Genomic DNA, 12,597 nt, shown 5'->3' on the forward strand with positions numbered 1-12,597 from the left:
CCTGCCCTACTCCCCAAAACAGGAGACCCAGACTGGGGTTACGAACGAGGCAATTTATTAACCCAGCATCATTTGTTCTAATGCTTCTTGTTGGCAGCTGCCACCTGTGGGAAAGATAGACAAATAGTTACGATCAGCTGTGGCGCCGTGTTCGGGTGCTTCACTAACCAGGGGGCACCAGGCCTCCTGATTTGTGGTTTCCTATTATTTATCTCACCAGAGGCTCACAGCCTCGGGCACTTCCCCCTTTTACAGAAGCAGAAACTGGGACTCACAAGAGCACTGCAGTATGATTCTGACCTCTGTCCATCAATCCAGTCCACACAGCTGCTGGTGCCGGGCCCTGCACTGCCCCTGCCAGGCCACCTCCCGCTCCCAGAGGGCTGAATATGCCACTCTTGTCTGACACTGAGAAACTAAGGGACTCCAGTCCAAGGCTCCCAGGGGGCCCTTACTAAGCTAATGACACAAAGAAGAAAACCAACAACAAGTTCATGCCAGGCCCCAGGGCTCCTGCTGCTGTAGCTTAAGAATCCTCGCCACCACCTTGTGAAGTGGCTGAGAGCATTACCCCAGACAGGGAGACTGGCCCAGGGTGTCTAGCCAGTTGGCCTCCACATGGAGGCCGTGTTCTGTGGCACCCTGCCTGATGCTCCTTATCAGGAGTAAGGAAGAAACCCTGCAGTCACAATTAGAAGGCTGACCTGGGGAGACGGAGTGGCCTGTGAGGGAACGTGCCCTGCAGAAGAGGACCAGCTGGCTGCACCCAGGCCCGGGCCTCCCTTCACCCAGGGCCCCGCATTCCAACCTGTCTCCCAGCCCTGTGACGGGGAGTCTGTTAGAAATGTTCTTTCTCCTGCACCCCCGCTTCCCTGGCTGTACCCTCCAGAGGAGGAAACTGTCAAAATCCAGGCTCGAGGCCCCCAAGGGGTGACTGAAGTCCCCACTCACCTGTCCAGCAATTCTATCCAGATCTCTCTGACCCTGAGGCGTCAGTTTGCGGCCCCTGTGGGAGAGAAGGGTCACGCAGGCCCAGGTGAGCATGGACTCTCACCAGCATCCCTGGTCCCGGCCAGGCCTCTCCTGGACACGAGCCAGGCTTCCCAAGGAGGCACCTGGCCGCAGGACCTCACGACGCCAGCCAAGTCCCACTCAGGTCCCCAGTCGGCTGCATTCTAACAAGCTGGAGGCTGCAGTGGGAACCCCCCCTCGTCCTGAGCTGATGGGGTGTCGTTTCTGCAAGCAATAGATCAAAAGCCCCGAAAAATCAATTGGGAAAAGTTAACGAGCAGGCTAATGAAAGCGGACAGTCGCTAAATTACCTTCCTGGAGCCTGGAGTAGTCAGCCAGAGAGGTTGGGGCGAGGCCCCTCGGCTGCTCGCTCTTCTGAACCCCCTGCCTGCCCGAGGGCCAGGACACACCTGACACCTCACTGATGGGCAGAGGGGGGTGGTCCTCCATAGAGGCACCACTGGGGATCTGCCCAAGCACCCTCATGCACTCAAGTTTCCCCTCACTGGCTTACCCATCTTGGTCCTTTTCCACCATCTTCAGCCCCTCTAGGGCTTGGAGGACCCGCCGGGCCACGCTCTTGGAGCCTCTGCTGAAGTGGCTGGGCATGACGCCATTCCTTTGACGACCCCCGTAGATTTTGGTCATGGAGCCAACCCCAGCACCACCCCGGAGGTACAGGTGCCGTGCTGTGGAAGCTGGGTGGGAGGGAAGGGAGGCTTGAGAACCCTTCCACAGAAGGCACAGAAGCCCACAGGAAAGGGCCTTGCTCAGGGTCATACACTGAATTCCACAGGGAGCAGAGTCTCCCCGTCTTATAGTTGGGGAAATGAGAACAGGAGAACGCACACAAGGCTCCATTGCCCCTGGCTCAGGAGCCTGGGGGGCCGGCAGTGGAGGGGCTGCCGCAGCCACGCAACCGGGCGTTTCCTGCTGCCCTTGGAACTGTCTTGGCCGCTACTGCCCCAGCCGAGTGGTGAGGTGGACCTGAGGTTTCACGAATGGAGCCCAGAAAACCTCTGAGCCGTGGCTGTCCACAAACAGCTCTTTGGGAGCTCCGTAGGGCTGGAGAGTTGCAGAAAGGACCTACTGATTGCCCCACTGCCGTCCCAGGGCTGCCCTGAAGAGCTCGGGTTCCTAGTGGCAGCGGTGCTGACATCCTAACGCCGTGGACAATCCCAACCTAGAAGGTATGTCAACCTGCTCCGTGGGCTGGGGTTTCGGGTCCCTAGACTGGCTCGGACAAGCCCCCTGGCCAGTCTCCTTGGAAATCTCTCCTGTTCAACTGGAACACTGGCCCGCCAGGCCCTGCGCCACCTGCTTTTACGCTCTCTCCTGTGAGTAGTAAGATGGCCTCAGGAGCCAGCCTGATAGTGTGGCCGCTCTGGAGAGACAGACAGCCTGACAGATGGTTCTGGTTTTCTACCTCAGGGAGCAACTGAGGTTTGAAAGAGCTGGGGCCCAGATGCTGGCCACCACACGGCCCCACCTGGCTGAAAGCTCAAGGGTAGGGACTCTTCAGTTCCCCACACATTAAGATTCTCCCTGGTCCTGAAGATGAGTCAGAAGTTATCCTCTCAATAATGACTTGCTGCCAAGAGTCACAGGGCACTGGGCCATGTCCACGACCCTCCTGTCAAGAGCCAGGGTTGGGGGTGGGTTCCTCCTCACCTCCAGCTGCCCCTCCCAGGGCAGTTCCTGCACACAGCCCACTGTCGGCCAGCCTCCAGATACGGACACAGGCTACAGGAGCCTATCACGGAGCACTAACTCCCGCCGCTCCCCTAGGACCACTGAGCAGCCTCTCCCTGGCGTCACTGCCTCTGGCCCTGCTTCCTTTACATCACTCTCCTTGGTTCTGTCCCCATGATTTGCACTGTGACCACCTGCCTGTAGGTGCCAGTGAAGTCGCTCAGTCGTGTCCAACTCTTTGCGACCCCGTGGACTGTAGCCTACCAGGCTCCTCCGTCCTTGGGATTCTCCAGGCAAGAGTACCGGAGCGGGCTGCCACTTCCTTCTCCAGGGGATCTTCCCAACCCAGGGACTGAACCCAGGTCTCCCGCATTGCGGGCAGATGCTCTACTGTCTGAGCCACCAGGGAAGCCACGCCATCCTCTATACCAGGGCTCTGGCCCTCTTCCAGGCATCAAGCAGCCTACCCACTGCCAAGATCAAAAGACTCCCCTTTTATAAAACGCCCCCTTCCCTCAACAACCTTTCTGCCAGGGGAGTAACCTCATGAAGAAATGGCCTTCAAGACCAGTGCAAATGCCCAGTGGCCATCTCCCCTCCCCAACCTGTCTGGCCATGCCCTGGTTCCATGTGGAGATCCGCTCTCCACTTGGGCTGTGGAAGGAATGAGAGCCCCACAGAAGGGTTAAGACGAACACCCCTGATTTCACCAACACCCGAAGAGGCTGCACACTAGACGTGAATTTTGCTGAACCAGGAGAGCCCCAATCTCACCACGGAAAGGGGTGAGCTGCCTGGTAGCTGGGGTTTGAACCCCAACATGGCTCCACGTCAGCCGTGACAGAGCCCACCCATGTCAGTGGCATGGTACTCATGGGGACAACTTACTCCAGTCCCAGCAGCAAAAGGCAGAGAACAAACTCCAACAAAGCCCAACTTAACACCACTACAACTACCAGGTGCGGGGGACATCCCTGGTGGTCCAGCGGTTAGGATGCTGCTTCCCCACTGCCAAGGGCCTGTGTTCGACCCCTGGTTGAGAAACTAAGTCCCATAAGCCAAGTGGCATGGCAATGGCCCCCTCCCCCCGACCATCTGGTGTGGCAGGTACCAGGGCCCCCCCATCACAGCAGTTCATGCAGATTATTTTTCTGACCCCGTTACAAGGGACAGCAAGAGTATTAACTTCACAAGTTGGAATTAACAGTCAAAATATTGAGTTCTACAGAAACACTGGCCCCTTTTACCTCCTCTCTGCAGCCCTTCAGACCTAGGCCGAGGCCCCAGCCCCTCCTCCTGAGGTAGAGCTGTAAGGGCACAAACCCAGGCCACCCCAGCGGTGTTTATGGCGGCCTCAGTGAACGAGGGGCTGCTACAAATGGCTTCCCTCCAACCCCTCCAAGGCGTCCTTCTGCTCCCCCTAGGGAGACGCGGACGACGAGTCACTCCTACCTCAAACTGTAGAGGAAGGACCACGCAGCACCCCACACCCCGCTAGGTGTCTTGTTGGTCCCTAAAGTGGATGAGGGGGCAGGTCACACTCCACTTGGCAAATGGCAGACCAAACAAGTCTTCACAGCCTAGCAAACCAACAGCCTGTGTTAAGTTCCCGCTCATGGCTCCATCCTGACCCACTGAATCCTAAGACGGGAAAAGGAAACCGCTCAGACTGGGACTGGCCTCTACCTTACAATGAAATGCATTCAGTGGGAATTCTCTGGCAGTCCAGGGGTTAGGACTCTGTGCTTTCACCACCCAGAGCCTGGGTTCAATCCACGGTCAGCGAACGAAGATTTTGCAAGCTGTATGGCATGGGCGGGGGAGGCGGGGTGGCCGGGAGAAGGGCTTCAGCTGCCCCATCCAGCAGTGGCTCACTCACTGCCAGACACACACCGTATTCTTACCTCCCTCGCAAGCAGGCCCATCTGAGCACTCATGTCTACCCAGCCCACAATGCAGTGCCCCATTCAAAGCCCTTAAGTGTCTCCCCTGACCCCGCTCCTCCCCTCAGAGGTCCCTGCTCTCCTGAAACGGTTCATCTCCACACCTCATCCCTCACACACTCCCCCCAGCACCACTGCCTGGAGGCGATTCATCCCTACAGATAACCGCACCTCTTCCAGAGCACCCTCTCACCCACCCTGCCCCTGTAATCTACACCTGAGATCAACCTGCCACACGCTCCCAGGGCCTTCATCTGTCAGTACCTCAGTCTCCTCCTGGGCAGACAAGTTATCTTGCGTGATCCTCCTCCTCCAGAGTAGGAATTACACAAACTCAGTGGGAGCACTCCAGATTTCAGTAGAGGTTGGCAAACTTTTCCTGTTAAGGGTCCTGTTAAGGAGTCTGTCATAGCTCCAACCCTGGCCTCTGCTGTGACTGTAAACGAATAACCGTGTCTGCGCCCCAACAAACCTTGGTCTAGAACCGCTATCTGTGCCACTAGGGCAGCTGGGAAAGTCCAGTCGAAAGTGGGTTCTGGAAATCCAGAGGGAGACCAGCAGGGCAGGACGCACACCCAGCGTGAGGTGTTAGGGAAGGTGCACCGGACAGAAAGGGGCCACAGCAACTGCGGAGCTGACCAGCAGGCTCAGCCAAAGGGGCCACAGCAACTGTGGAGCTGACCAGCAGGCTCAGCCAGGTGTGCATTACCCAAGCCCTTCCCCCAACTCCCACCTCCCGCACCTAGGAACGCAAAGTACAGAATGCAGCCAAGGGAAGACAGCTGCCCACCACCAACTCCCCAAGCGATGACAAGGCCCAGTGGGTTGTGGTCTCAGGAGCAGGCACACCTCATGTCTTAACCAATCTGACACAAGAGCGAATCGGCTACCACCAGTCCCTATACGGGAGATTTCTGTTAAGTACAGATTACACAACACACGCACACTCACCCACGAAATGAGAAAAACTTCTAGTCTTTCTCCAAATTTTGAGCATCACAAAAGAGCAGTCAGCACCATACAAACCTTGCTTCCCAAGCCGGGTGGATGGGGTGGCAGTGGTGGTCTTGTCCACCCTGTCCCACTCCCCATCATTCTTTCTAAAAACATTGAAGTGAGTAGGTGGATAAGCTACCCACCCCACTCACCTCACAGTCATCAGGGCTCAGACTACAAAACACTTCATGTTCTGAGGTACTGGGCAACCTGACCAAGACGAACTCTTCTCAAAGTCATGCTGGAGTTTTGTCAACTTCTAAACGCTGCTTCCCACCTACTTTCCACATGAAGACAAGCTGTGGTCAGGACAGAACCCACTGCACAGAGGAGGAAGGCTTGAGAGTGGAAGAGGCTGGGAGCCCGCAGTGAAGGCCTGTGCAGAGGCTGCTGCCTTGGCACAATCCAGGGCTGAACCCCACGCCCTACTCCCAAGGTAAGCTTCATGGGGGTGACTGCTTGGAGAAACTTCAATCATTGAAAAGACAGGTAAGACAGTACTAACGCTGTGCAGTCAGGAACTATACTTAAGTCAGTCCTTACTGAAGGATTAATAAAAAGGTAAGAGAAGCAGCTGGTACAGGGTGACGGTAACGTTTTCTTCTCAGTACTTGTCAAGATTTAGAATAACTGGGTCACATTTCCAACGCCTTTGTTATGAACATCTTGATAAAGAGGAGATAGGCGCTAGTGTGATGACCTGAATGAAAACAGGAAAAAAACCATTGAAAGCCCAACGACTCTCTAGAAAACGAACTTCCTCTAGGCAAAAGATGAACACTTTACTCACTGTCCCTGGGATTCCCTCCAGGCTCCGAGGAAAGCAAGGGTCCTAACGTAAAATCGCTTACAAATGAACAAATATCACAACACAAAATTACCTTACATCACACAAGGCACGCAATTGACAGAGTCAAGTATTTCTCTTGGAATTTCTGGGGAACAAGTAAGAACTCACAAAGGGGACACCCAGCCCTCCACTCCCCATCCAAAGGCCCCAGTTCCTCACCAGCTCGTGTGTAGAACCAGTTCTCATCGTAGGGAGCAAGTTCTTTATGCTTGGCCAGCTTGACAGTGTCCACCCATTCAGGGACTTTCAGCTTCCCGGACCTGGGACCAGGACAGCCAGAAAGGCACAATTCAGGAGCCTCCACGAACTCTATCCCAATTCCCTTCTGTCAGCACAAGTGTACATCACTAGGAGCCCAATGTGCCCCAGAAGAGGAAAAACACTCAAACTCAAACACAACCCAGGCCTCATGCAGAAAGAGTGGACTCCACATTAACCTCCAACAAGCCTCTCCAGCCAGGAAAAGAAAGCCCGCGGGCCCAGACCCCCACCCAGTCCCCACACTCACTTTTTGAGAAAGGCTGCCAGAGCTCTGACGAACTCCTGCTGGTTCACGTCTTTTACAGTAACTCCAGGCATCTGCGGGCAAAGTCGAGCATGAGAACACAGAATGGATAGAGAAGACTGCCAACGGTCGGGGCCCAGCCCTACGGCGACGTAGCCGCCGCACTCGCTTTCCTTTCCGAAGGCCTTACTGCAATTCCCCGCTTTAGAGGCCCCGGCGCCTGCGGGTCTTACAGAGCTCAGTCTCTCTGGGGCGCAGTAACAGTGCCTGACCCCGTTTGTCAAGACGCTGTACGTCGCCAACCCCCGATTCTGCCCCCCACCCCGCCCTCGCTTTCCTGGGTGTCCACCTGGCCCAGCCGCGGTTCCCGGACCGCGCGGGTCAGACATGTCCGGGCCTGTCGCTCGCACGTGGCCGCGGCTCTAGGGGGCGGGGCGGCCCCACGCCGGTGCCCCGGAGCCCCCAGGCACGTGCCTCGGGCTCGGAAACCGAGCCCCGACTCCCCGCGCCCGGGTCGTGCCGGAGCACTCTTCTTACCGTGCGGCCTCCGCGCTGCCAGCAAGGGGAAAGGGAGCAACGGGGTTTCCCGGGCGCACAAGTCGGGCGTCGGTTATCGCGAGAGTTCCGAGAGCTCGCGAGAACGGGTTTACAAAAAAGGTGGCTCCACCTCTCTCAGGGCAAAGGCGGCTTCACCTCCGCGGACGTGGGCGGGTTGGGTGGGAGGGCGGAGGCTTTTTTTCCTCGCTCTTTCTCCTGCAGCGAGATAGAGTGAGGAGCTCTAATCTCGAGCAGGAGGGAATCTAGCTTCGTTTGCCTCAATCGTGGATGGAACGAATAGCGGTAGAGGCTGTATCTCCTGGCGGAAGTTACGGGGAAGCTGGCTAGGCAGGAAATAGACCGGCGCCTCCAGAGGGACGACCCCTTTTTCTCAGTGGAAGTGGCTTTTCTGGCCGAAGGTGGGGCTAGTAAGGGCGGAACTGTGACCGGGAGCCCAGAGGAAGGACACGGAAGAATTGCGGCCAGCCTGCCCTTTCTCGACCAGCAGTACTCGCGAGAGCAGGAGACGGAAGCCCCACCCTTTTTAGGGCGGAAATTGCTTCACCATGGCCCTGGAGGCGGGGAGCAGAAAAGGGCAGGAACAGAGAAGCAGAGGCGGGACCTTCGAAGTTCAGCTCTGCTTCCTAAAGCCCGAGTCTCTTCGGACTTGTGTATGTGCTTAGTCACTCAGTCCTGTCAGACTGTTTGTGACCCCATGGACTGTATCCCACCAGGCTCCTCTGCCCGTGGGGATTCTCCAGCCGAGAATAGGGGAGTGGGTTGCCATGCCCTCCTCCAGGGGATCTTCCCAACCCAGGGATCAAACCCCAGGCCTCCCGCATTGCAGGCAGATTCTTTACCTGGGAAGCCCCTCTACAGACAAAGTGCACACATACTAATTCTGTCGGCAAATGTTTTTTGCGTGCCTACTCTGCAAAGAGTAGGTTTCCCTGGTGGCTCAGATGGTAAAGTGTCTGTCTACAATGCGGGAGACCCGGGTTCGAGCCCTGGGTTGGGAAGATCCTCTGGAAAAGGGAATGGCAATCCACTCCAGGACTGTTGCCTGGAAAACCCCATGGACAGAGGAGCCTGGTAGCCTACAGGCCATGGGGTCCCAAAGAGTCGGACACGACTGAGCGACTTCACTTTCACTCTGCAAAGAACAGGTAAACATGTATAGTGTGTTACATGCATTATCTAGGTTAATTCGGCTAAAGTCCAAGAACACAGAGGACACACCTGTGGTTTGATGAAGTTGCTGACTTGCTGCGAGGAGAAAATATTGAAATATGAATCGTAATGTAAACTACGATGTGTCAGCGTAGACTCAGCAATTCTAACAAACGTACTATTCTGATGTGTGATGCTGATAGGAGGGAAGGCTTTGGGGAGCGAGGGGAATATGGAAGCTCTTACTTTTCTGCTCAATTTTGCTATGAACCTAAAAACTGCTTGAAAGAAAAAAACTCAAAAAATGGTTTGAGGGTGGGAAGTTGTTCATGTCGTGGTGAAGGGAGAAGCCATGTTACAGTACATTAACTTTGTAGGGAAAAAAAAAATTCCTAAGGAATCAAGACAACGTGTTCAGTCATTTATGCTGAGTGGCCAGAGAGGAGTTGAATGCAAGCTCTGTTAGAGTGGAAGACGTGGTTGGACAGGCCCAGCTTAAGGTGATTAGGCTTGTAAAGTAGGGGCCAAGGGCCCCTGAGGAATGTAAGGAAGTCTATCTAAGGGGCTTATTAGAGATATTAAGTCAGATGAAAAGGATGAGGGTCTATGTAGGGCACGGGTTATAGAACTGTCTATGTGAATATATGTTGGCGGCTGCAGAGCCAGCCACTCAGTGTGACAGGGATGCAGGATGAGGTCTCGTGGATCAGGCAATGAGGATTTGAGTAGAGAAACTGGATAGGGGTGGGTGGTATGATGGTGCTACACTGGTCAAGGAGCATAGTCTGGAGTGGACCAGGTTCACACAGGGCTGAGTGAAAGAGAGTGTGGAATCCCAAAGGGCAGAATGTAAAAGGAGCTCCTGAAGTGAAACATGGGTGTCTGTTTGGAGAGGAGCAGGATGATGCTTCAAATCTGGAAACTCATTGGTGATTTCTGCAGAACATGAATGAGGATGGTACATGAAGGAAGCTTAGAAGAGAATGATTTACTCAGTACCCTGTTGGACCTGGGCAACACCTTTCCTCACCTGTTAATGGGTGCTGGGAAAGGGAGTAACATACGAAACAGTGCTCACAGTCTATTAGCTTTAATCTCCAAAGGCTGTCAGAGGCCAAGAGCCCATTGGCTCCCCACAACTGCAGGTGAAGGATGCTTCAGCCATGTAGGAGCATGAACAATCTGTAAACCTGCCTTTTCCCCCACACCTGCACTCTGCAGAGCCTCCACCTCTCTCCCTGGGGAAGTGGTTGGGGAAGCAATGGGGGTGCCCTGACAATTTGACAAACTAGATCTAGCCAGGAGTGTAAAAGGTCCTGCCAAGTCTGACAAGAAGGGGAGATGGGCTACAGAGAAATGGGTCCATAAGGAGTGGCCTGCCCCCAGATCCTTTCTCCAGTCTTCATCACTTTCTTTTTTTCCCCTCCCTTTTCTCATGTCATCCTTTAACCTCAAATTATACTTTCTCTTTTACTGTTCCCAGCTGTGTGAGCCTGGTGAACTGGGGACCTTTGGTCAGTCCTGAACAGGAGGGTCTTAGCCACGTTGCATGTTGCAATGCTTCCCTCTCCCTTGATTATGGAGCTTGGCTATTTGTCACTGAGAGAGCATGGCACAAGGCTTAGGCAGGTCTCTTAAGGGGCAATCATACATCTGAGTTAAAACAAGGTCAGGGAAGGAAGGTGTGAACTGACTTAGATTATCCTTTGGTTATCCTGCACTGAGTCCTAGTCCTGAGATGTGTTGGAGATTTGTTGCTCTGTAATCTGTTAGAATTAGAAGCAGCTCATCTTCTCAAGACCCCAAACTGGAAAACAGCAAGTTGTAATTGGATGCCATCACCATCAATTATCTTGAATAAAAACAAGTGTGTAGGTAACATTAGGAAACAGAATCAGTGCCCAGGCAGAATCCTCCTCCCAGGCATGAACTTTCTGTTTGGCCCTTCTAAGAGTGGGAATGGGTATGGGGGTCTCCAAATCTTCATATTTTTGGAATAGCTCAATAGGTCTCCATATACTTGTAACAGTTCAAGAAGAAAAACTTGCAGAGGACTAAGAAACAAACGTGAGTAAGATATTATTACTTACTGCTATCTTGAATGCAAAAGCAAAGACTTTTTGAAAAACCCTTGGGATGTCTGTCTGTCTCCTTTCACTCTATGTATTATAAAAATTATCTATTAATCAATTTATCCACCTGCAATGCAGGAGACCCAGGTTTGATTCCTGGGTTGGGAAGTTCCCATGGAGGAGGGCATGGCAACCCACTCTAGTATTCCTGCCTGGAGAATCCCCATGGACAGAGGAGCCTAGCGCCTTACATGGGGTCACAAAGAGTTGGACACGACTGAGCAACTAAGCACAAGTGATTTGGGCCTGGCAAGGAAAAGGAAACTTTCTTCAGTATTTGCCTACAAATTTCTCCTAAAATACTTGGACAAGTCACTTTATCTCTTTAAGCTTGTTCCTTTATTTGTAAAATCAGAGTAATCATGCATGGCTTATAGAGTTGCTGTGAGGATATGTGGGAACTGCATACAGTGAGTACTCAATAGATAATTGTCACCATCCTTTTATAGGTCCTTCAAATCTTAGATACATGAACCTCCCGAGTTCAGGAAAAACCTTTTATAAAGACTAGCTTGATTACTCCTGTTCTGATTGGTCTCAGTCTCCCCATTATAAAAATATGTTAGATCAGCACTGGGGCTTCCCTGGTGGCTCAGCGGTAAAGAATCCACCTGCAATGCAGGAGACGTGGGTTTGATCCCATGGTTGGGAAGATCCCCTGGAGAAAGAAATGGCAACCCACTTCAGTATTCTTGTTGGGGAAAATCCCACAGACAGAGGAGCGTGGCAGGCTAGAGTCCATGAGGTCACAGAGAGTCAGACACGACACAGCGACTAAACAACAACAGATGAGCATTAAATTGGCATTCCATTGACCAAAGCTAGCCTGAAGGTATGTTTTGTTTGACCTACATAGGATTTAAGCACAGCACAGGATTTAAAGAAAAACTGAGCCAGCATTTGAAAATTAAGAAATGTAAAACAGAAATCTAAGTTTTCCAGCTTCTCTTGAAAAATCAGAAGATACGGCAGTACTGAGCCCACATTCCTGCCTGGCAACAATTCACCAGGGCCAAAAGGAAGCTGCCCCCTTAGGTGGGGCATGCATTCTCAGTTTGTCAGGGCTCCTCTGGCCTTCTTTACTCATTTATATGATCTGTTTGGCCCTGTAGGTATTTCAACCTGTGCCCCTCTGAACAGCTGGAAACTGTCTATGCTTGGCACAGAGCCGTCACTTAATTATTCAATCAGTGAATCACCTACTGTGTTTCCCTACCACTCTTTCTTACCTGGCAATACAAAGAAATCCAAGTTTGTAGTTACTGAGTAACTGACTTTCATTTTGAGGAGTGAAGTGAACAAGTCCTTTCTGTCACTCAGGATAGACTAGGTTCAGTTCAGTCGCTCAGCCGTGTCCGACTCTTTGCGACTCCATGAATCGCAGCACACCAGGCCTCCCTGTCCCACACCAACTCCTGGAGTTCACTCAAACTCATGTCCATCGAGTCGGTGAAGCCATCCAACCATCTCATCCTCTGTTGTCCCCTTCTCCTCCTGCCCCCAATCCCTCCCAGCATCAGGGTCTTTTCCAATGAGTCAACTCTTCGCATGAGGTGGCCAAAGTATCGGCGTTTCAGCCTCAGCATCAGTCCTTCCAATGAACACCCAGGACTGATCTCCTTTAGGATGGACTGGTTGGATCTCCTTCCAGTCCGAGGGACTCTCAAGAGTCTTCTCCAACACCACAGTTCAAAAGCATCAATTCTTCTGCACTCAGCCTTCTTCACAGTCCAACTCTCACATCCATACATGACCACTGGA

General features: G+C 53.1%; 1 protein-coding gene and 1 long non-coding RNA gene across 3 annotated transcripts; both read right to left on the reverse strand.

Moving 5' to 3' along the window:
• Positions 34–8,043, reverse strand: RPS19 (ribosomal protein S19). Of its 2 annotated transcripts, none has more exons than XM_005692574.3 (6): positions 7,535–8,043; positions 7,001–7,071; positions 6,652–6,752; positions 1,526–1,709; positions 952–1,006; positions 34–104 (listed from the first exon to the last, which is right to left on the reverse strand). In XM_005692574.3, exons 2-6 carry the CDS (start codon positions 7,069–7,071, stop codon positions 78–80), a joined length of 438 nt encoding a protein of 145 aa, XP_005692631.1. In that variant the 5' UTR covers positions 7,535–8,043; the 3' UTR covers positions 34–77. The 2 variants fall into 2 exon arrangements, with proteins under 2 accessions (XP_005692631.1, XP_017917993.1); XM_018062504.1 differs by lacking the exon at positions 7,535–8,043 and adding an exon at positions 7,347–7,525.
• LOC102175154 lies at positions 3,046–6,645 on the reverse strand. Its single transcript, XR_310734.3, has 3 exons — positions 4,911–6,645; positions 4,390–4,505; positions 3,046–4,283 (listed from the first exon to the last, which is right to left on the reverse strand). It is a non-coding gene; the product is annotated as an uncharacterized LOC102175154 (long non-coding RNA).

Source organism: Capra hircus, chromosome 18 (assembly GCF_001704415.2).
Source record: "Capra hircus breed San Clemente chromosome 18, ASM170441v1, whole genome shotgun sequence".
NCBI lineage: Eukaryota > Metazoa > Chordata > Mammalia > Artiodactyla > Bovidae > Capra > Capra hircus.